This window comes from Carcharhinus amblyrhynchos, chromosome 7, assembly GCF_965287045.1.
Source record: "Carcharhinus amblyrhynchos chromosome 7, sCarAmb.v2.hapA, whole genome shotgun sequence".
NCBI lineage: Eukaryota > Metazoa > Chordata > Chondrichthyes > Carcharhiniformes > Carcharhinidae > Carcharhinus > Carcharhinus amblyrhynchos.
In genome coordinates this window covers 65,106,227-65,129,210 of record NC_137330.1, presented here as the reverse complement: position 1 = coordinate 65,129,210, position 22,984 = coordinate 65,106,227, and the positions used below count along the sequence as shown (strand labels likewise).

General features: G+C 39.6%; 1 protein-coding gene across 9 annotated transcripts in view; it reads left to right on the top strand.

Annotated features, from left to right (window-relative positions):
• The window catches only part of LOC145345010 (nuclear receptor coactivator 7-like), an 87,202-nt gene that overhangs the window by 29,044 nt on the left and 35,174 nt on the right, over positions 1 to 22,984 (top strand). For 8 of the 9 annotated variants that reach the window (XM_080192508.1, XM_080192507.1, XM_080192504.1 and 5 more), the window contains 4 exons: positions 9,873 to 10,135; positions 19,776 to 19,849; positions 20,057 to 20,164; positions 20,268 to 20,375. In XM_080192508.1, the coding sequence (XP_080048634.1) occupies positions 9,873 to 10,135; positions 19,776 to 19,849; positions 20,057 to 20,164; positions 20,268 to 20,375 (553 nt within the window). The remainder of the gene's footprint in view (positions 1 to 9,872; positions 10,136 to 19,775; positions 19,850 to 20,056; positions 20,165 to 20,267; positions 20,376 to 22,984) is intronic. The other variant, XM_080192512.1, reaches the window with a different exon arrangement.

The following is a 22,984-nucleotide window of genomic DNA, read 5'->3' as shown; positions in this document are numbered from 1 at the left end:
ATTCACCAAGATAGCAGATGTCACTAGACCTCCTACTTTCCCCGTTTGAGATGTTTGTAAATCCAGTTGTTTTTTTTCTCCTAATACTGTTTGTTAATTAGTAATTCTGTTGTTCAGCTATGGTTGCTTCATGATTTTTGAAAGAAACTATTGAATACAATTAGATTGCTATTACGACATGTAAAAGCTTAAGGTTTGGTTTTAAATGTTTTACAGTAAGGTACTATCTGAAAACTCAGTATATTTAGCTGTATAGAACCATTATTTCAAATGAATTTCAATTTCTTGTTTGGTTGATAACTTCGTCTCACTTTGCCCAAATTAAAGTGTGGGTTACGTTTAATTGCTCAAGCTCTTTGAGGCATGTTGCCAGATAAAAGTCAATACAGATTGTTGATCAGAAGGAAAGGGACATATCTAGGTGATATGAGATTCTGCTATGACATGTAAGTTTTTGTGGTAAAAATGGGAAATGTTAGATAAATTCAGCAGGTTTTATTATGTGAATGTTTGTGTTAATTCTTAGTCCAGACATATCCCACCATGTCACAGTGATCTTTTATTCCTGCTGCCCTACAGGGCATGAATAGAATTATAGAATCATTTCAGTGCAGAAGGACATCTTTCAGCCCGTCCTATCCATGCTGACATTCTGCAAGAACAAGTTGACTAGTCCCACTTGGCCCTTTTCCCTGTAGCTCTGCAATTTTTTTCCCTTCAGCTGTTTACCCATTTCTTTTGAAATGCATTGTTCTGAGGAAAGATCACTAGAACATAAGAAATGGGCAGTGCATGTGTCAATGAGATCATGGTTGGGCTTTTTAAAAATCATTTTCCTGCATTATCCCCGAATTCCTTATTGTTTTCAATTTGTAGAAATCTTCTAATCTCAGTCTTGAATATACTCCATAACTGAACCTCCGCAGTCCTCTAAGGCAGAGAATTCTAAAAATTTACCACCTTTTTGAGTGAAATTCAACATCATCTCTGCCTGAGATGGATGGCCCACCCTTTATTCAGAGACTGTGTCCCATGACCTGTGACTGTTTACCCATTTCTGCAGTCACTCAATTTTATCTTGGATCCTGGCACCGGGGGGCACCTTGCTATCCTGGATTCACAACCGTGATCTCAGAAATGCTTTTTTGTTCTCCTAACTATAGAATCTCCTAGCACTCTTGTTTTCTTAATCCTGCACTATTTGGGAATGTTACTGGATAAATCGAGCAACAGATTTGGTTATGATGTGTATTGGATGATTATATGTGCCAATTTATGCCATTCAAAAAACTGAATTTCAAAATGGCTAACACAGCTCCAGCAATGCTGACAGCTCAAACAGTACTGAATAAAAACTGGTCTAATAATCAATTAAATCCTTGGTGACTCATTGACTTCTGTGTTGTTACTTTGCATTAGTTTTTGGCTGGGCTGTTAACCTTTTTAATTGGAAAGCAGAAAACTGCAGATGTTGGAAATCTGAAGTAAGAACAGGAATGGTATAAATCTTCAGGTCAAGTAGCAGCTGTGAAAAGAGAAGAGTTAACATTTCACATCAATGGCTTCTCACAGATGCTGCCTAACATGCTGAATATTTCCTGTTTTTATTTCTGTCGGCCTTCTACCTTGGCTTGGGTAAAGGAGTGAGGGAGAGCGAGCGCTTAGGTTTGCGCTCCCTTCACTGAATGGTTTTCACTTTGTGATGGAGGACTTGGATTGAATTGTGCCTTTTTTTGGCAGCTCTGCAAGTGAATTAGTAAAAAGCAGTCCCGACATTGTGAAGCTAAGTAAAGTGGCTTTAAAAAAGTAGCAAGCAGTACTTTGAGAAGACTTGGTGAAAATTGCAGGTTTTCTTTACATGGACATAAGTAGGGATATTGTGTTCCTTTTGTGAAGAAAATAACCTTTTCTGCCAAGTCTTCTAGTGACATTTGCAGCCTTTCCAGGGCATTCTTCTCTGCTCCACAGCATTGAGCAGCAGTGCACAATTCTCTGACATCAAGCCACACAAAGGGCATGGTTAAATTCATAAAGTGGCCAACACACTTACAGCAAGTCTCAAACAGAAAGTTTCTGTTGCTATCTTGTGTACACTTGCACATAATATGAAAATATGTTACTGAGCATTTAAGTAAGTGATTCTTGAATCAGCTGTTTCCCAGGTCGTGTTTAGAGGTAGGCTGCTAAAGTTCACTGTCCGCTTTATTAACAGATTTTTGGCAACTATAGCCGTTTTTTTGCAGCCTTTGACAAGATGAGGACTGCTTGCAGATGTGACCCATCTCCATTCTAACACATTGCTGGATAAATCATAATCATAAATTAGAATTTTGTATATAAGTTTATCTGGTGTTAGATAATTAACAATGGTTACAAGCACACATTTGCAATATATTAAACTATTTCTGATTAGTTTAAGTTGTATAAATTCCTGACCCGCCACAACATGTAGTATTCAACAGTATGGCTTTGCTGTATCTTGTATAGCTTTTGTTACCTCTATTCATTGCTATGATAACTAGTTTCTTGCACTAGCATATTAGAATTAAACTTAGCAAGTTTTTTTGTTGACGAAGGCTCAAGTGAGATCTGGGGCTGAATGATCCTGCTAGGACACAAACTGAGCATTTGTGAGGCACTAAGCAACTTGATAGCCATATCAATGACTCCCATCAGTTTCCTAATTTTAGGAGTAGATTGAAAGTACATTTTAATTATCATATTTCCTTTTAGTAGTTGAAAAAGCCCTGAATTTCCCTGCTGTTACTAGATACAGGAAAGGCTACAAGCTCCAACAATTCCTTGTAGTATGATGATGTAATTCTGAAGACTTAAGCTTCAGAATGAGCCATGTTCTTAGTTAAAGAATTTCAGTGCAACAACAGCATGGCCCCTACCAGTGTGGAAAATTTTCTCAGGTGTGCCTTGTCCACAAAAAGCTGCATAAATCTAATCTGGTATTGTACTTTTAATCTACTTCCGAACATCGAGAGTGTTAAGAGCTATCAAGTCATTTAGTGCCTCATTCATGTCCAGTTTGTATTCTATAAGGATCATTCAGCCCCAGATCTCATTTGAGCCTTGGCCCAAATATGGATATGATCTGATTCCTGCACTTTAGGATCTGGTCTTATGTTTACGTTTTGTGATTGTTAGAGGCTAGTTATTGCTCTATCAGAATATTACTGTAGGAGTTTCATATTATAAGATTCTATGCTCAACTGCCTTCAGCTGCTTCATTAGTAACCTTACTTTCATCATAAAGACAGAAATGGAGCACTTTGCTAACAATTAGCAGTTCCTAAGGTAAGAAAGTAGTCTATGCCATCACACAGCAAGACCTGAAAATATTAAACCTTGGGCTGCTGATAAGTGCCGAGTAGCACTCAGTGCTACATTAGTGACTGATTTGTGGCATGTCAAACAGGAGTGAGTCTAACCACCTCCTAATGACATTCCATGGCATTATCATTGCCAGAGCCCTACCATCAACAAAATGGGAATCACCATTGATGTAAAAACTCAAAGTCAGCCAAAGAAACATATAGATACAAGAGGTCAGAAATTTTATATTCTGTAGTGAGTAACTAACGTGGCTACTCAAAACATTTTCCTAACCAATTACAAGGCATTAATCAAAAGTATGAAAGAATACTTATCACTTGCCTTGTTGGGTTCTGCTGCAATAATGCTTAAGAAACTCAGCACCATCTAGGATAAAGCAATTGGCTTGATCAGCATCCCTTCAGTCATGAATATCTATCTGCCCCCTCTATATACCCTGGCTGCACAATGCACTGCTAAGGTTTTAAAAAGGACGACAGATGCATGAGCACTCCATCTTGAAATCAAATACCATCATTAATTTTTGAATCATAATCCATTGAACACCTACGTAACAGCACTGTGGGAACACATTGCATGAGCTGCATCAACTTGAAGATTGAAGAAATTTGATAGCACTCAAAAAACCATCTGGACAGAGTAGATGCGGGGTAACTTTCTATGGGCAGAAGAATCAAGAATCTGGACTTGGATTAAAGGTGAAAATTCAAAGTGAGCAATGTGGTGCAGGACAGTGCTACCTTGCATCTGCCATTGCAGTAAGGCTGTTTTCAGATGGGAGATGTGTAATGGCATATGTAGTGGAGTTCAAGACATTAGTGTTTTACACAATCACAATTGCTTTAGCGCAGTTAGGTCATTTGGCCTGTCACGTCTGCACGAGCTTTCAGCAATTCACTGAATGCCATTCCCTAGCCTTCTCCCTGTAACCCTTCACATTCTTCCTCTTTGGATAACAGTTTAAACCCCTTTTCAATGCCTTGATTGAATTTAACTTCACCATACTCTGTGCATCCCAGATCCTAACCACTTGCTGTGTGAAATTTTTTTATGTCACTTTAAGTCTGTGCCTTTTATTTCTTGATCTTTCCAACAATGGGAGCAGTTTCTTTAACCTTTCCAGATCCTTCATGATTTTGAATGTCTCTCTATCTCAACTCAGTGTCCCTTTTCCAAGGAAAAGGCCCCAACTTCTCCAGTGTAGCTCTGTAACCAAATTTCCTCATCCCTGGAGCCATTCTCATGAATCTTACCTGCACTGTGTCCAGTGCCTTCACGTTTTTCCTAAATGTGGCACCCAGAGCTGGATGCAACACTCCAACTGAGCCCAAACTAGTGTAATATAACATGACCACCTTGTTTTTGTACTGTCCTTACTAATAAAGCCTAGAATACTGCATGCCTTACTGCTCAGTCAACCTGCCCTGCCACCTTCAATGATTATGTGCACATCTTTATAATTAAATTTTGTTCAGCATGGTGGCACAGTGGTTAGCACTGGTGCCTCTCAGCTCCAGAGACCTGTGTTCAATTCTGCCCTTGGATGATTGTGTGGAGTTAATGCGTTCTCCCCATGTCAGTGTGGGTTTCCTCCCACATTTCAAGGGTGTTGTCAGTCACAGTCAGTTAGATTAGCTGTGGTAAATTTGTGGGATTACAGGGACAAGGTGGTGGAAAGGGTCTGGGTGAGGTACTCTGAGGATTGGTGCTGACTCGATGGGCCAAATGGCCTCCTTCTGCACTATAGGAATTCTATGAACCTATAATAAGTAAATAACTTGTCATGCTTTTTAAAGTAGCTAATTAATATTTAACATTGATTACTCATTGGCTCTTGTAACAGTTAATCCAAGTTGGGGCATGGAAACATTATAGTAATGTTCAGAGCTGCAATTTACAGCGATCTAGTCAGTTTCACCACAGTAGCAGGCAAATGTAAGCAACAATTGAAGTTCCATTGCCTTTGGTGAAGCTTCCTGAAAGGATTTAATCTGTGATCTTTGTACTTTAACAAGGGGAAGCGATTGTTTGAACTGCTCAAAACAATCAGAACACTTAACATGGTTTAAGCAGTGCTTTTATAATTGATGCATATGTTATTGTCAAATGGAATGAACTATCTGCTTGGTAATTATTTAGCATAGTGTAAATCGTTCTGACTATACCTGCAAAATCTGAAAGCTTGCATATTTGATGCTGAAAGGAAAGACATTGCAGAAGATTTCATCTTGCACTCAAGAGGACAAATACAAGAATACCAATTCTCAAATGCACGCAACAAATTATACTACAGGAGAAAAGGATGCTGATTGGTTGACAAGTTGGCTCTGGCCAAGGGGTGCCATGGAGAAAGTAATGGGGAACAAAATGCTCCTATGCCTCTGGGCAATTTAAAAAAAAATGTAAAGCTTAAACATATCTCTTTTTATTTGCAAGTAATGAGTCCTTGCGTGTGAATATATGTCCTTTTCTATCGAGTATAAATGAGTCACATAATGAGCTCACCTAAATATCTTAAGTTGATTGTTCTTGTAGCTTTTCTCACATTCATAATTGTGCAGCAAGTGCTGTCGCATCACAATTACAATTAAGTGACTTTTTGTTTTGGGTTTTGCAAGAGTGGGATATTTGAGTACGGTCAATACTGTGCCTATAATGAGCAGTTGGAGGAACATCTTGTTTGTTTTTGACCAGCCTGGCTGGACAGCCTACATACCTGACTTTACACTGGACACTAAAGTTCATATTCAACATTGTTTAGACAATTAAACTCTGGTTTAGTTCTGTTTCATTTTGGAATGAACAGACTATTTTGAACCAAAATTGGAGAAACTTATGAATTTAATTATTAAATAATCAGCCTGGTTAGAAACATTGCCATTTGTTTCTTGCAAATTAAAAACAAATTCAATATAGTAAGCTTTTTTTTTGGATACCTTCTAAAACGTCAACACAAAATGATCTAACACTTTTTATCAGTTTAAGTTGTATTAGTCTCTCAATCTTGTTAAGATTGCAGCACAAAACAGCATGTATTTTTGGCAATGAAGTACTCATCCTTTTTTTTCTCTCATTTACTTAACGGGCACTTTAAATTGCAGCCGATTCTATTGATGTGCTAGTTTCCTGACTCACTGAACTTTTCAGTTAATATATTGTGACGACTCTTCTATGAGCATGTGCTGAAATTCTTACATGTACAGATGTGAAAAATCCATAATGTAATTTAAAATGTTAAAATATCCAGAAACAAGTTAGCATTTGGGTCACCATTCAGTTAATCTAAATAGGAGCCAGAACCTATGGTGCTCAAATTAAAAGTGAATAGGTAACTAATTGCTCACTGCAAAATGTGTTAGGAGTTTTAAACTTAGTTCTTTGACACTAAAGCAGGGCCTTATGAATGGAAAATAGAGTAGCATCTTGACTGGCCTGTCTCACGCTGCCTGTTGGTTGGGAGTGAACCATGTATACATGGGGTCAGGTCAGTTCTGCTTCGGTTACAGAGGGTGTATGACATGGGTGTGAATCCTTTTGAAACGGTAGGCCAGAATCAAAAAGTCCAGTGAAGTATCCCTTCAGAGGATCGAGAACCATAAGGTACAGATTTAAAATAATTAGTGAAAGAAGCGTTGGAGTCATAAGGAAAATAATTTTCATTAATTGATTAGTTGGATGTGGTGGAGGCAGGCTCAGTGGAGGCTTTCAAATGGGAATTGGCTCATTATCTGAAAAGGAATACTTTGCAGGACTGTGGGAAAAGGTATCGGAGTGGCACAATGTGAAATGTTTCTTCAGAGAGCCAGCACAGGCACAACAAGCCAAATGTTGCAACCATCATATGATTCATTGTGATTTCCTATTTCGGGCAAATATCTTCTTTCAAGCCATGCTAAATGTTTTCATCAAAATTAAGTGCGCAGTCTATTCGCAAAAGATCAGCTGATACTTTGTCAAAATGTCTGTGTCATATTTTTCAAATAGTTCCTGCCTTTCAGATGTCTTGTAGCCCTGTCCAAAATTTTCAGATAATAATCCAATTCCCATTTGAAAACCTCGGCTGTACCTGCTTCCACCACACTCTCAGCAGTGCATTCCAGCTTTTAACCATTCGCTGCATGGAAAAATGCTTTATGACCTCAATCTTACTGCTTGGCAGTTATTTTTCTTTTTAGCCTTCCCTCTGTCTTATTGCCTCTGGTTTTGGTTGCTCCTTTTGTTGTAGGTGGAGGGGACAAGGTGAGAGAAAATGGTGGAGGCACAACAGATATTCATGTCTTCAGCTTTGAACCAAAAGTGTTGAAGATACCTGAAGTAGATCAAGAAAGGAGCATTGCTCAAAAGTGAAGGTTTATGTAGACCCGCACATCCTGTTGACAGACAAATTGAGACAAGTGGTTCTCATTTCTTTTACTTGTTTTACTCAGGTTTGGCTCTGCTGCGAACAAGAGTGAAATGAAATTTCCAGATTTTGGCCTATAAGTTGTTATACATGACAATTTTAAATCACTTCAATTTGAAAAGTTGAATAGTTAACTAACCAGTTTATGCAGCAGCAGATACCAAATTCAGCTTATTGGAACTGATCCTGTAGTAGATTAACTCTTCCGTTTATACAGCTAACAATGACAATTTAAGATGTGCTATTACACTCATTACACATAAGAGACTGATGCTTTTACAGATGCACTGTGAATTTACCAGGCATTGCAAAGTGGCTTTTAAATGGCTTTATATGTGCTACAGAAAAATATGCATGGAAATGTCAATAACTGCTTACACCATTCTAGTTTTTTCGATACATGTCTAAGCCAAAATCTTCAATTTAAATTTAATATACTCTACCTTTCTCTGTGTCAAGTATGAAATGGAGTACATGTCTTAGTCTGTTGTGGATAGATGCATTCTTTTAATGATTTGTGTGGCTTTCTGGAGGAATGGATCATAAATGCTGACTTTCTGTTTGCCTAAGTAAGATTTGAGAAAGAGAATTGTCCTATGTTTGTAAGAGGGGAACTGATGGCTAGTGACAACACAGCTATTTGTCAAGGTGACCTTGTTTTTCACAGCCAAAAGTGTAAGTTCAAAGTTGAATGGCCCACAATGACAGCAATTAACGGAGGAACTGAATAACTTGTTCTGAGTTAGAATCGGCAGTAATGTTGAGTTTGAATCCACTCAGGATTAATGCATTATATTGAGCTTGTTTGTAGAAATGTCACTTAGCTGAATATTTTGTAAGCAAGAATTAATCAGATGTGTGGACCATGTTGTTTAAGCTTAAGTTACTGTTGTGGAGAACAGTGCTGCATTTGATGTTTGTTTGCCAGGAATTCCTCCAAGTCACCAGGTTGTGGGTTAAAGCTCCAACTTAAGGAGGGCAATGCACAAAATCTAAGTTGATGTTTTTTGACTGAGAGTACTATATTGTTGGAGGTGCTGACTTTCAAATGAGACAGCAACTTGCGTTCTATTGTGTGAAAGATTCTGTGCACTGTTTGAAGAATAACAGTGGAATTCTCCTGATTAAATGGTTGGACAAAAAGAAGAATATTCCAGCCAGTTGGCAGAATGTGACCTAGTGATAAGCCATGGAAACTGCAGTGGGCCCTCAGCTTTTCCTTCATTATTAATGACTTGGATGAAAGAAGAGAGTTTTATACATAATTTTACTGAAGACACCAAGTAGAGGTGACGCAGCAGATAGTATAGCTGGGAGCAGACAGTTACAAAGAGACCTTGATGACTGAATTGGCAAAGCTATTTTGATGTGTTTCCAAGGTGAGGGAGTGCAATACCATTCCCTTAGGGCTGGAAAAAAGATAGGTCAGATTTTTCTAAATGATGAAGAGCTAAGAACTGTGGAGGACCAGGGAGATTTAGAAGTCCATTACTGAAATCCCGCAAAACTATTGGATTAAATTATTGGATTTCAAGATGGTTAGAGTACAGAACATTGGTAGTTCTGCTGCAGTTATGTAAAACTCTGGTTAGACCAATCCTGGTGTCTTGTGCAAAGTTCTGGCACTGCACATAGAAGGATATAGAGGGAGTGAAGCACAGGTTCACCAGCATGACTTTGGAACTTAGAGTTGAATCCGGAGGATAAGTTGCATGGACTGGGCTTGCATTCCCTTGAGTATAGAAAATTAATACGTGATGTAATTGAGGTATTTAAGACTGGTAAAGGATTTGATAAGTAGAAGGAAATTATTTTCTTGGATACACTAAGAGTGTATAAACTGAAAATTAGGCCATTTAGTGGTGATGTCAACAAGCATTATTTCTCTCTCAAGGTAGGTGAAATATAGAACCTAAAAAAAATTGTGTAGGCCAGTTTCAAATCTGAGATTGATTAAAATTTTGTTAGACAAGTACATGGAAGGATATTCACATGCGCTGTCTGTTTATTCGGAATCAGTTCTGGCATTCACACAATGAATCATAGCTTTCGTAATTGGTAAAATTTCTGTGTATCAAAGTTTCACTTAACTTTTTAACAAATATTCATAAATCTTATACTTAAGGCTGAAGAAAAAAACAAAGCAACTGAAACAGAAGGAAGAGGAAACTGCAGGTTGCAAAGCTGATAAACTGTCTCTCAAAATACAAGATGTTTCCAAAGAAAACTTCAGTATAACTTCACTACATTTGTTTGATCACGAAAAGGTTATGGATAATTCAAAAAGCTCTTTGAGAACAGGGGACAATACTGCTGAAAACAATAAAAGAAAAACTGCTGAAAGGAAAGAAATCCGACGTGCAGAGCTCAAGAGTTTTTATTTGTCTGGTAAGTAACTGCAGAGGATCTTGGCTCACGTTTGATAGTCAAAATATTTCATCATCTAATTGAAGTTGCATGATGGAAAAGCATTCATGGTAGTATTGCAAATTAATTATTTTTGCTAGCTTTATTTGTAGAGTTACAAAGGTTCCCAAGCAAATGTATGCTTTTCTCTCACTGTAACAGCTCATTGGCATCTTACTAATTCAAAACTTTTAAGTGATCAACTAATCTCGTTTTCCAGTACTTGGTCTATAGCCTACTATGCCTTGGTGATTTAAATGCTCGTCCAGATACTTCCTAAATGTTGCAGCTGGAGTACTGTGTGCAGTTTTGGGCGCCGCACCTGCGCAAGGATATTTTGGCCTTGGAGGGAGTGCAGAGGAGGTTTACTAGGCTGATACCGGAGTTGAGGGGGTTGAGCTATGAGGAGAGGCTGAATAAACTAGGCTTGTACTCGTTAGAGTTTAGAAGAATGAGGGGAGATCTCATTGAGACGTATAAGATGATGAATGGGATGGATAGGATAGAGGTGGAGAGACTCTTCCCGCTCAAAAAAGACAGGACTAGGGGGCACAGCCTCAGATAAAGGGGAGGCGGTTTAGAACGGAGTTGAGGAGGAACTTCTTCACTCAAAGGGTGGTGAATCTCTGGAATTCTCTGCCCGTTGAAGTGGTGGAGGCTGCCTCGCTAAATATTTTTAAGAAGCGGGTTGATGGGTTCTTGATAAGAGAGGGGATTAAGGGTTATGGGGAGAGGGCGGGAAAGTGGAACTGAGCCACGACAGATCAGCCATGATCTTATTGAATGGCGGGGCAGGCTCGAAGGGCTAGATGGCCTACTCCTGCTCCTATTTCTTATGTTCTTATGTTCACCCTCTCGGGCAGCACAGTCCATGTTTCCATCACCCACTGAGTGAAAAATAATTTCCTCAGTTCTCCTCTAAACCATTTACTACTCAGCTTAAAATATGCCCTCTTGTCTTAGGCATTACAATCCACCCTATTCATGTGTCTCATAATTTTGCATACCTCTATCAAATCCCCCCTCAGCCTTCATGAGGGAAAACAAACTCAGCCTATCCAGTTTCTTCACCGTAGTTAAAACTTGCCATCTCAGGCAACATCCTGGTGAATTTTCTCTGCACCCTCTCCAGTGCAGTCAAGTCCTTCAGAGACTCTGGTGACCAGAACTGTGCACATTCTTTCAGCTGTGACTTAACCAATGTTTTATAAAGTTGTACCTAGACCTCCCTGCTCATACATTCAATGTCCTGGCTAATGAAGGCAAGGACTCTGTATACCACCTTCACCATCTTATCTACCTGTGCTGCCTCCTTCAGGGATCTATCCACGTACACGAAGGCCCATTTGTTTCTCAATACTCCCTCGGAACCCACTGTTCGTTATTTATATTCTGCCCTTTTTTAACCCAAAATGCATCACCTTACATCTATTAGGATTAAATTCCATCTGCCATTGCTCTGCCCACTGTACCAACTGATCAATATCCGTCTAAAGCCTAGGACTATCCACACCAGTTTTTGTCATCTGCAAACTTACTAACCATGCCTTCTACGTTCGCATCCAAGTTGTTAATGTAAATAAACAGCAAAGCTGCCAGCATCAACCCCTGTGTTACACCACTGGTCACAGGCTTCCAATCCCAAAAGCAACCTTCCACCATTATTCCTCCATCACCCTTTGCCTCCTCTTAACAAGCCAATTTTGGATCCAACTTGCCTTGAATCCCATGGGCTCTACCCCTTTGGCCCAGCCTTCAAGTGGGACCTTGTCGAAGGCCTGATTGAAATCCATATAAACCACATCAACTGAGTGCCCTCATCAATATATTATCTTTTCAAAAAACTCCATTAACTTAGACAGAATCTCCCACCAATAAATCCATGCTGACTATTCCTGATCAATTCCTGACTTTTCAAGTGTTGATTAATCCTGTCCCTCAGAATTTTTAACAATTATTTTCCTACCATTGACATTAACTGGCCTGTAATTACCTGGCTTATCCCTGCTGCTCTTCTAGAATAAAGATACCACATTAACTATCCTCCAGTCATCTGGCACTTAACCTGTGGCCAGCAAAGAATTAAATATCTTTGTCAGGCCTGTTCGATCTCTTTCTTTGTCTCCCATAGCAGCCTAGGATATATCTCGGAATTGGGAATTATGCACTTTTATGCCCCTTTAAAACATCTGTTACCTCATCCTTATTAATCTTAACATGTTTTAAAACTTCACCGTCCCAACTGAAATCTTTGGCTACAATGTCTTAATGAATATACTTGTAAAATATTCATATAAGACCTTACCCACACTGTCTGGCTTCATGCACAGATTGCTCCTTTGGTCTCTAATAGGCCCCACTCTTTTCCTGGTTATCCTCTTGCACTTAATATAGTTATCAGCGATATTTTGTGCCCCCCCCTGCTGTTTACCATCCTAATTTCCTTTTTGAGCACACCCCTACACTCACTATACTCCTGAAGGGCCTTGCTTGTTTTTAGTGCTTTGTGCTTTTTTTAATCAAACCCTCAATATCCCTTGACACCTAGGGTTCCCTGGACTTGTTGCCCTTGCCCTCACTCTAAAAGGAACGCCTAGGCCTTACACTCTCGATTTAGCATTTTAAAAAATTGATTGCCCACTGACATTTCAGTCATTTATCTGGCTTCATTCCTTAGGATGCGGTCCAATGATGCCCTTCCCTAGCAGGATTAGCCACACACTGGCATTAAAAACTCTCCTGGATGCGCTTCTAATATTCCACTCAATCTAATCCTTTCACGCTAAGGCAATTTCAGTTCACATCAGCAAAGTTGAAATCCCCCACTACTATAACCCATTTTTCTTGCACCTTTCTGACTTACCTCTGTATCTGCTTCTCTATCTCCCTTTGACTTGTTGGGAGGCCTTTATGCTAAAGGCTCTCTCTCTCTCTCTCTCTCTCTCTTTTCCCCCCCCCCCCCCACCGCCGCCGCCGCCGCCGCCACCACCACCAGAACCGTCTATACCCTGGAATGTTGAGTTGCCAGTCGTGTCTTTCTTTCAACCACGTCTCCGTGATTGCAACGATATTGAATTTCCACGTGCTGATCAATGCTCTTAAGTGCATCTGCCTTATCGGACAGGCCCCTTACATTAAAATAGAAGCCATTTAACCTTCCAATCCTACAATGTGCCCCAAGATCTGTAGGTTAGATGGATTAGCCTTGGAAAATGTGAAGTAAAAGAGAGAGAGCAGGGGAGATCATGAGTAAGATATCCTATCAGAGTAGATGCAGACCCAATGAGCCAAATGGCCTCTTCTGCACTGTAGAGATTCTATGATGTACCTTATTATGCCCATGCTTCTCTGCCTATTGGACTGACCTAGTTTTCCTTCTATATTTGGCTGAACCTCTCCCAACTGTACAGCTACTCTGTTGCACCCTCCTGCTAAATTTAATTTAATGGTACACCATTATTATTGGATTTGGATGGTGTAGAGACCAGTTACCACTGATGTCCCACATGTCCTGGTGTTAGGATCGTTCTTCTTTATTAGTTTCATTTTTGACTTGGAGGCAGATGTTGGGAATATTCAACAAATGAATGAACGATACAAAGCTGTGTGTAGTGTGTGCAAGTGTACAGCAGACATATCTCTGATTAATTGAGGAAATTGATCCTCAAAAAAAATCCATTTTAGTTAAATGTCATATTATGCAAGTGGAAAAGTCTAAAGCTAAATATACATATGCTTCGAATGGAGTAGAAGTGTGTGGTCAGTACATCATTCTTTAAAGGTTCACAAATGATTTGTTTGCTTTTCCTGGATTCTGTAGGGACTAAATGAAAATCATGATGAACTGTTGCCGTTTATTCAGGACAGTAGAATCAGAAAACACCATGTGCACTTGAAGGACAATAACTTCAGAACTCATCTGTGGAAGGAATAGAAGCAATTTTATTATATAGGAACATGATTTTTAAGTTGTTTCATGGAGTGTCGGTATTGCCGCTGAGGCTGGCATTTGTTGTCCATCGCTAATTATGCTTGAAGGTGGTGATGAGCCATCTTGAGCTGCTGCAGTTCATTTGTTGTATGTGCACCCACAGAATGGAGTTGCAGCATTTTTGATTCCAATGACAGCAAAGAAATGGCAATATCACTTTGAGGGAAAGTTGGTGACCCTCTCATGTATTTGTTATCATTGCCTTTCAAGGAGGTTATGAGTTTGGAAGGTACTGTTGAAGGATGCTTGGTGAATTGTTGCAGGTAGTACACACTTCTGCCTCTATGCAGTGGTGGTAGGGTGAGCGAATGTTTAAGATGTTTAAAACCAGGGAAGTTGAAAGTACATTGGGAAGTGGACTCCAGTTTTCCAACTTCTGCATTTAACCACAGTGTGTTCAGCTGTCTGAGAGCAATCCCTTCAAGAAGTATGTTGTGAATAGCATGAGCAGGAAGGAGTCTCACCAGCTTTTACAGATGCACCAGGAACCATTCTTTCTGGTTGTATCACAACTTGGTATGGCTCCTGCTCTGCCCAAGATCTCAAGGAAACACAAAAGATCGTGAATGTAGCTCAATCCATCACGCAAACCAGCCTCCCATCCACTAACTCTGTCTATACTTCCTGCTGCCTCGGCGAAGCAGGCAGCATAATTACCCCGGATATTCTCTCTTCCACTTTCTTCCTTTGGGAAAGGAATACAAAAGTCTGAGGTCACGTTCCAGCTGTCTCAAGAACAACTTCTTCCCTGTTGCTGTCAGACTTCTGAATGGACTTGCAGTAAGTTGATCTTTCTCTACACACAAGCTATGACTGAAGCAGTACATTCTGCATTCTTTCGTTTCCTCCTCTATGAATAATGTTTTGTCTGTATAGAGCACAAGAAACAATATTTTTCACTGTATATTAATACATGTGACAATAATAAATCAAACAGTGTTCTGATGGATCAAAGCCTTTGTGATTTAATTGTGGATCCATGGCTTTTCCACACTTCTTGGAACTTTTCGGTAAAAGCAAGATGAGCACACAGATGTAATTAAAAGGTTGAAGACGAGTGGAAAAAGATGTCAGTAAGTAGAGAACAGCTGTGTTCAGTACGCTGCTTGTATGAAAGATTTTGTTCATGCTACTTGTGTTGAGTGATAACTGTGACAGCTTTCAATGTTAGGATTTCTATGGATCTTTGATCCATCAGATCACTCTGTTTGATTTGATTTATTATTTTCACATGTATTAACATAGTGAAAAATATTGTTTCTTGCACTCTGTGCAGACAAAACATACTGTTCATAAGAAGGAAACAAGAGTGCAGAATGTGGTGTTTCAGTCATAGCTTAGATGTAGAGAAAGATCAACTTAATGCAAGGTAAGTCCATTCAAAAGTCTGACAGCAACAGGGAAGAATCTGTTCTTGAGACAGCTGGTGCGTGACTTCAGACTTTTGTATTACTTTCCTGAATGAAGAAGGTGGAAGAGAGAATGTTCGGGTACGTGGGATCCTTAATTATGCTGGCTGCTTTGAGGCAGCAGGAAGTGTAGACAGAGTAAGTGGATGGGAGGCTGGTTTGCATGATGGATTGGGCTACCTTCATGACCTTTTGTAGTTCCTTGAGATCTTGTGCAGAGTAGGAGCCATACCAAGTTGTGACACCAGAAAGAATGCTTTCTATGGTGTATCTGTAAAAGTTGGTTAGACTCCTTATTCCTCTGAGAAAATAGAGGCATTGGTAGGCTTTCTTAACTATAGTGTCGACATGGGGGGACCCAGACAGATTGGTCATCTGGACACCTGAAAACTTGAAGCTCTCGACCCTTTCTACTTCGTCCCCATTGATGTAGACAGAAGCATGTTTGCAGCTTACGTGGTGTTGGTACTTCATGAGAACCAAGATGACTAGTATGAACAAGAGCAGCACCAGCTGGAACAGTGCTTACACACCTGCCACCTCGCAGGTAAGAAGGAATCAGCAGAGGTGCAGCTTGCTGAAGGCTATATCTGCGGGTCGACAGGCAGAGGATAAACTTGCTTGACATATCAGGACACCAATGCCTCAGGAGACTGTCTCATAAGGCAGTAACAAATATTTGCAATCTGCTTGAACAAGTACTTGCTGCCAAATTATCCTATTAACTAAGTCACCAGCCTCAACTTGTCTTTGATTCCTTCCATGATTCTACTGAGAATATTTGCAGGATCTTGCAGTCTGTGCACACAAATGTGTAAGACAGGTGATGGCTTGTTTGCCAGGGTAAACAATTATGTCAACTTTGCTTGCGATAATGCCAGTCGGGGGTGAGCTTGCTTCCCATAGGTATTGGGGCCATTGACAGCACATGTTGCAATTTTGGCACTCTTAAATCATCCAGGATAATTCGTAAACCACGAGGGCTTCCACTCATGTGCAGCCAGTGTACAACAAAGAATCATTATGTAGGTGTGAGAGAGATTCCTGAGAGACTGATATTAGTTGTTGTTTCATGCAGGTAAGATGGATGTTTTCCCTGATTTGGAAGCCTAGAACCAAGGGACACGTTTCCCAAATAAGGGGAAGCCACTTAGGACCGAGATGAAGAGAATATGTTTTTACTCGAGGGAACCAGGTCAGCAAGCCAGTAAGTGTAGGGACTGGAGGGAAAAAAGTGAGACGGGGGTAAACATAGTGCAGAGTAAGAGCAGGCAAGAAGTATAACAGGCAGGACAGATGAATTGAGAGCCGGGATTACTGAATGAAATTGTTGTTGTGATTATGGAGATACGGTTAAAGGAGGGACAGGCCTGGTAACTTAACATTCTAAAATGTTGTTGTTTTAGATGGGACAGAAAGGGAAGCAAAAGGGGTGGGGAATTGCATGATGATTAGGGAGCAAATTGCGGCTGTGTTGAGGGAGGACACATTGGAGGGATCTTGTCATGAGGCATTATGGTTAGAGCTCAGGAAAAGGAAGGGTGAAATCGCAATGTTGGGAGTGTACTATAGACCTCCCAACAGCCCACAGGAGACAAAGGAACAGTTGTGTAGTCAGATATTGGAAAGGTGTGAAAAAAGCAGTGTATGGTAGTGGATGACTTTAACTTCCCCCATATTGACTAGTACTCCATTAGAGCCAGGGGCTGGATGAAGAGCAGTTTGTTAGGGTGTGTCCAGCAGGGCTTTTTGACACAATATGTTGATAATCCAACTGGGGAGGGGGCCATACTAGACTTGGTAGTGGGAAATGAGCTGGGCCAGGTGATTGATGTTTCAGTGGGAGATCATTTTGGGCTTAGCGAGCATAATTCCAGAAGATTTCAGGCAGTCATGGATAAGAGTGGTCCTCGGGCCAAAGTACTTAATTGGGCTAGAGCCGATTACATCCAAATGAGACAGGAACTGAGGAATGTGGATTGGGGGCAGCTATTTGAGGGCAAATCCACGTCTGACATGCGAGACTTTAAGGCCAGTTGGTTGAAGTGCAGAACACTTCCCCGCAAATGTTAAGGATAGAAATGGCAGGATTCGGGAACCATGGATGACAAGATAAATTGTAAGGTTAGCCAAAAGGAAAAAAGCATACGATAGGTCTCGGCATTTAAAAACTGATGAAGCTTTTGAGGAATATAGTGAAAGTAGGAAGGAACTTGAATGTGGAATTAGGAGGGCTATAAGGGGCTGTGAAATGTCTTTAGCAAACACGGTCAAGGAGAATCCCAAGGTTTTTAGGCATATGTTTAGAGCAAGAGAAAGATAAGAAATTGGAGGGAAGTTGTGCATGGCGCCACAGGAAGTGTGTGTGATACTTATTGAGTACTTGTATCAATATTCACCAAGGAGAAGAGCATGATGGATGTTGAATTCAGGGATAGGTGTATGAATGCTCTAAAGAATGTCAATATATCAAAGGACGAAGCACTGGGGATCTTAAACTGCAAGTCCCTGGGCCCAGATGGGATCTATCCCAGGTCATTGTGGGAATCATGGGAGTAAATAGCTCAGGTCTTAACAGATATCTTCACATCCTCTTTGACCGCAGGTGAGGTTCCAGAGGACTGGAGAATAGTTAGTGTTGCTCCCTTGTTTAAGAAAGGAAGCAGGGATAATCCAGGAAATTCTAGGCTGGTGAGCCTGACGTCAGTGCTGGGGAAGCTTTTGGAAAATGCATGCGTTCATTGAGAAGGAAAGGAGAGAGTGCAGAATGTAGTGTTACAGTCATAACCAAGGTGTAGAGAAAGATCAGCTGAATGTGAGGTTGGTCTATTTAAAAGTCTGGCAACAGGGAAGAAACTGTTCTTTAGTGGGGTGATATCTGGCATGAGTGAAAATTGGGGTTGCTGTGTGGCTTTGCAGCTCGGAGGAAATGTTTGGAATATAGTATACATGTGGCATTATGATGTGAGAAGTGTAGCTGGCTTAGGAGGAACAGATAATTTTGGACCAGTGATTCCCAAGGTGCTCCATCAGTGAAGTTTTTATTGCACCACATTTAGGTCTATTATGGATTAATTGATTGAGCAAAGAAATTTGCATAATATACATTGCAATACATTACAGTTAGGATGGCTATAACTTGCCAAAAGGAGAATGTTTTGTGTAACTGACAAAATAGCCTCTAATGTTTAATTATACACTTTTAGTACTGAAGTCACATGGAGCATTCAAGCCAAATGCAACAAAGACATGCTTCATGTACATATAAGCACTCATATTTGCTGTACAAATGTGGCATGACTTGCAATCTGTTTTTCCTGCTCAGCCTATTACATAGGATCTCTTGCTTCCCGCTCAATTGTTTCAGACTTTGAGTCGCACTGACTAGCAGCCACATTTGATCCCTTTCCCTATCTTTTAAACAATCTGGTTGACTTTGGTAAGATTGAAACAACAAGAATTTTGTCCAATCCACAATCTCTTACTCTTCCTGTCTTCAACTCAGTCCTATCCAGTTGTATACCATACACAATGACATCTCTGCTATGTACTTAGAGACAGCAGCAGAACCTGTTCTGAATTGCCAAACACAAAACTGATCCATTCATGGAGAGTCTTGCTTGCTTCCACTTGCACACAAAATCTGTGTTTTGAATTACCTGCTGCAAAGACGAGCTGAAACCCAACACCACTACTATTTACATTTTAATTTTTCATTCCCATGGCACAACATATCACACAACAATAACAGAATACAAATTTTATGAGTTAGAAATAGCAGTGCCAACATATTGCACAAAATTATTGCTGCATTTACAGAATGTGCACTAAGTGGAAGAATTTTAATATGAAAGTTAGCATATAAAAATAATGGATACTAAGTAATTAATACTTGGCAATCTTGCATATAATAATTAGATACTGGCACTGAAATTAGTATATTGGCTATATATCGTGCCCATGTATCTTTTATATACACATTGGATGGGTTTTCAATTTATCTCTTGGCTTTATAAATAAAGTTGAGTCACTGCAAGTTTATTGATAATGGGCAGTTGGTTCTAAGAAAGCAACTGGTTAAAAAAAATGTATTTTGAAAAGATCTTGAGCTATAGAGTACTGTTTTGAAAACTAATGTTTTTGAACAAGTGTTGATATAAAATTAATAATATTTAATTGATGCTTAAGTATGGAGATTTGCTTGATGTGTTTTTTTTTACAGGGGACAGTCAGATAGACAATGAGAAGGAAAAGAAAATAGTTTCCCAGAAGCCAAAGGGAACGACTGAATACGTGGTAAAAATTCAATTACTGATTTGTAAGATGTATAACAACTTTTAACGGTTATCCAGGTAAATGTGGCTGAAAAGTTGGGTATGGCAAGAGAAATTGTGAAATAATCATGAGATAACTATCAAGAAATATCTAAGGGGCAATGGAAAAAAGATATTCTTGTGACTATAGTAAAAGAGATGCAATTCAATTTTTTATAACATATTGTAGGCTGAGTCTCAAGATACACTTAATACCATCGCTTTGAAATTTGATGTTACTCCAAATGAGCTTGTGCAGATTAACAGGCTTTTCAGTCGTGTTGTTGTTCCTGGTCAGGTATGGCTTTTGTAACTTTGTAAAAACTTCTCAAACACTAATTTAATGTTTGACATATTTTTAGAGGTTAGCTTAAGTTTAAAATGTCCTGTACATCTTTCAGATTTTACACGTGCCGGATACACATTCTTCATCCGGTGCAGCAAATTCCTCAGAATGTGGTAGCCCCCTTACTCCTCCATCATCTGATGCTGAGTATGATAAACTTCCAGTAAGTATTCAAGTTGTTAACCAATATTTTGTTCTAGAAATAATATATTATTTGTACATTCGGTTAGACCAGATGATTTTGAATTGTAAGTATGTATTAAAAAATATTTGCAGAAATGTTAAAACATAGTTCTCAATTCTTAACCTACCTTCATTGAGGGTTTTACTCATTAAATGCACAGCTCAAAGATTGGTGTGGGAGAAATGGATTCTGATTCATGGGGCCCTGTCACCAGTAGTGGGGAAGGTGGGAGCTGTACTGTCTTTACCTGAACCATGCTGGGACCAGTGTTCTGGTGAGTCATGTAACTCGGCCAAAGAAAGGGCTTTAAAGCAAACAGTGGTAGGCAAGGAATCACATTTGGGAAAATGTGACAAACAAAATAGAGAAGACATGGCAAGAGAGCAAGATAGGAATAAGGGAAATGGTGATCAGAGCATGTCAGAGTGTACAAAATTAAGAGTGCACCATCAAATATGACAAGAGGTTGCAAAATTAGGAAAAGGGCAGAAATAAACTGTCTATCTGAAAGCACATAGCATTTATAACAAAATAGATGAATTGACAGCACAAATAAAAGTAAATGTGTTTGATCTGATAGCCATTACAGAGACATGGTTGCAAGCTGACAAAGACTGAGACTTGAATATTCAAGCATGTATTGACATTTAGGAAGGACAAGAAGCTAGGCAAAGATGGAGGAATAGCCTTGTCAATTAAGAATAACATTGGTAAACTAGACTACCTTAGTTCTGGGGACAAGGATATGGAATCAGTTAGAGATGAGAACTTGTAAAGATAAGTCACTTATGGGATTGGCTTATAGGCTCCTTATAACAACCATGTACAATGGCATAGTAGTTAACATTGCTGCCTGACGCACCAGCGACCCAGGTTCAACTCTGACGTTGGATGGCTGTCTGGCATTTTCACTTTATCCCTGTGTCTGCATGGGTTTTCTCCAGGCGCTCCGGTTTCTTCCCACAGTTCAAAGATATGTAAGTTAGGTGGTTTGGTCAAACAGTAAGCAAAGTGAGCTTTGGTCCTCTAGAGTATGCCTGGGGGATTAATAATAGAAAATAAAAATGTAAGTAACACCCTAGGAATTGTGAATCAGGAGGTGAAAAGGAAGGAGGAACTAAAAACAATTACAATCAGCCAGGAACAGAAAATGAGAATTTTTTTTTAACTAAAGGCTGACAAGTCCCAGATCCTGATGGATTTTACTCTAGGATCTTAAAGTAGTAACTGCTGGGGTTGTTGATGCATTGGTTTTAGTATTCCAAAGTTCCCTAGATGCTAGAAACATCCCAATGAATTGGGAAAGAATGAATTTGATCCCACTTTCAAGAAAGGAGGGAGACAGAAAACAGGAAACTACAGACCAGTTAACCTCTGATTGGGAAAATTAGAAATCTAATATTTAAGGCAGTTATAGCACGGCACTTAGAAAATCTCAATCAGGCAGAGTCATATGGTTTTATAATTTGAGTTTTTTAAGGAAGTAACAAGCAACATGGATAAAGGCAGGTGTTGTGAATTGGATTTCCAGAAAGATTTGGCAAGTGCCATGTCAAAAGTTGATTCACAAGAGTTCATGGTTAGAGGTTTGATTAGCTAATAGAAAACAGAGTAGGCATAAATAGTCATTTTTCTCTTTGCAAGAAGTGACAATTGGAGTGACACAAGGATCAGTATTAGGTTGTCAACTATTTACAATTTATATCAATGATTTGGGTGGAGGGATTAATGGTGCAGTTGATAAATTGCTGATTATAGTTGGGAAATTTAATTGTGAAGCAATCATAAGGAATCTGCAAAGGGATATATGTAGTGAAGTGACATAGGCAGAAGGTATATATTATGGGAAAGTGTGAATATTTGGCAGGAAGAATTGAAAAGTAGCATGTTACGTAAATGGGGGGAGATTAAAGAACCGAGCTCCAGCGAGATCTGGGTGCCCTCAATCTCAAAATGTTAATGTACAGGTTTAGTAAGTGGTTAGGAAGACAAATGAGACTTTGTTGTTCATTGCAAAGGGATGGAATATACAAGCAGGGATTTTTGCCACAGTTGTACAGCTAGAGACATCCCAAACATTCTCTACAGTTTTTGTCTCCTTATTTAAGGAAGGATGTAACTGTTAGAAGCAGTCCAGAAAACATTTACTTTCTGATAGCTGGGATGAGGGGTTATCTTAAGAGGAGAAGTTGGACATGTTGGGTCTGTATCCATTGGTGTTTAGAAGAATAAAAGGTGATCTTATTGAAATTTAGAAGATTCTGAGGGGACTTGACAAGGTGAATGCTGAAACGTTGTGAGACTTGGGTTGGGGGTGGGGGAGTGCGGGGGGGCAGTTTTCCCGTTTCGCCTGCCACAGGAGTAATAGTGGACAAGGGGTGGACCATGGAAAGGTCTATTGACCCTGAGCAGGATTTTTCAGTTTTAGGGCAATGCAGCTGGAAAATCCTGCCCTAGATCTCCGAGACAAAATATTTTTCTTTTTTTAAAAAAAAGCACACTCCGTTTAAGATGGAAACAAGAATTATTTGAGTCTTTGGAATTCTTTCCCCAGAGAGTATTGGAAGCAGGGTCATTGAATATTTTTA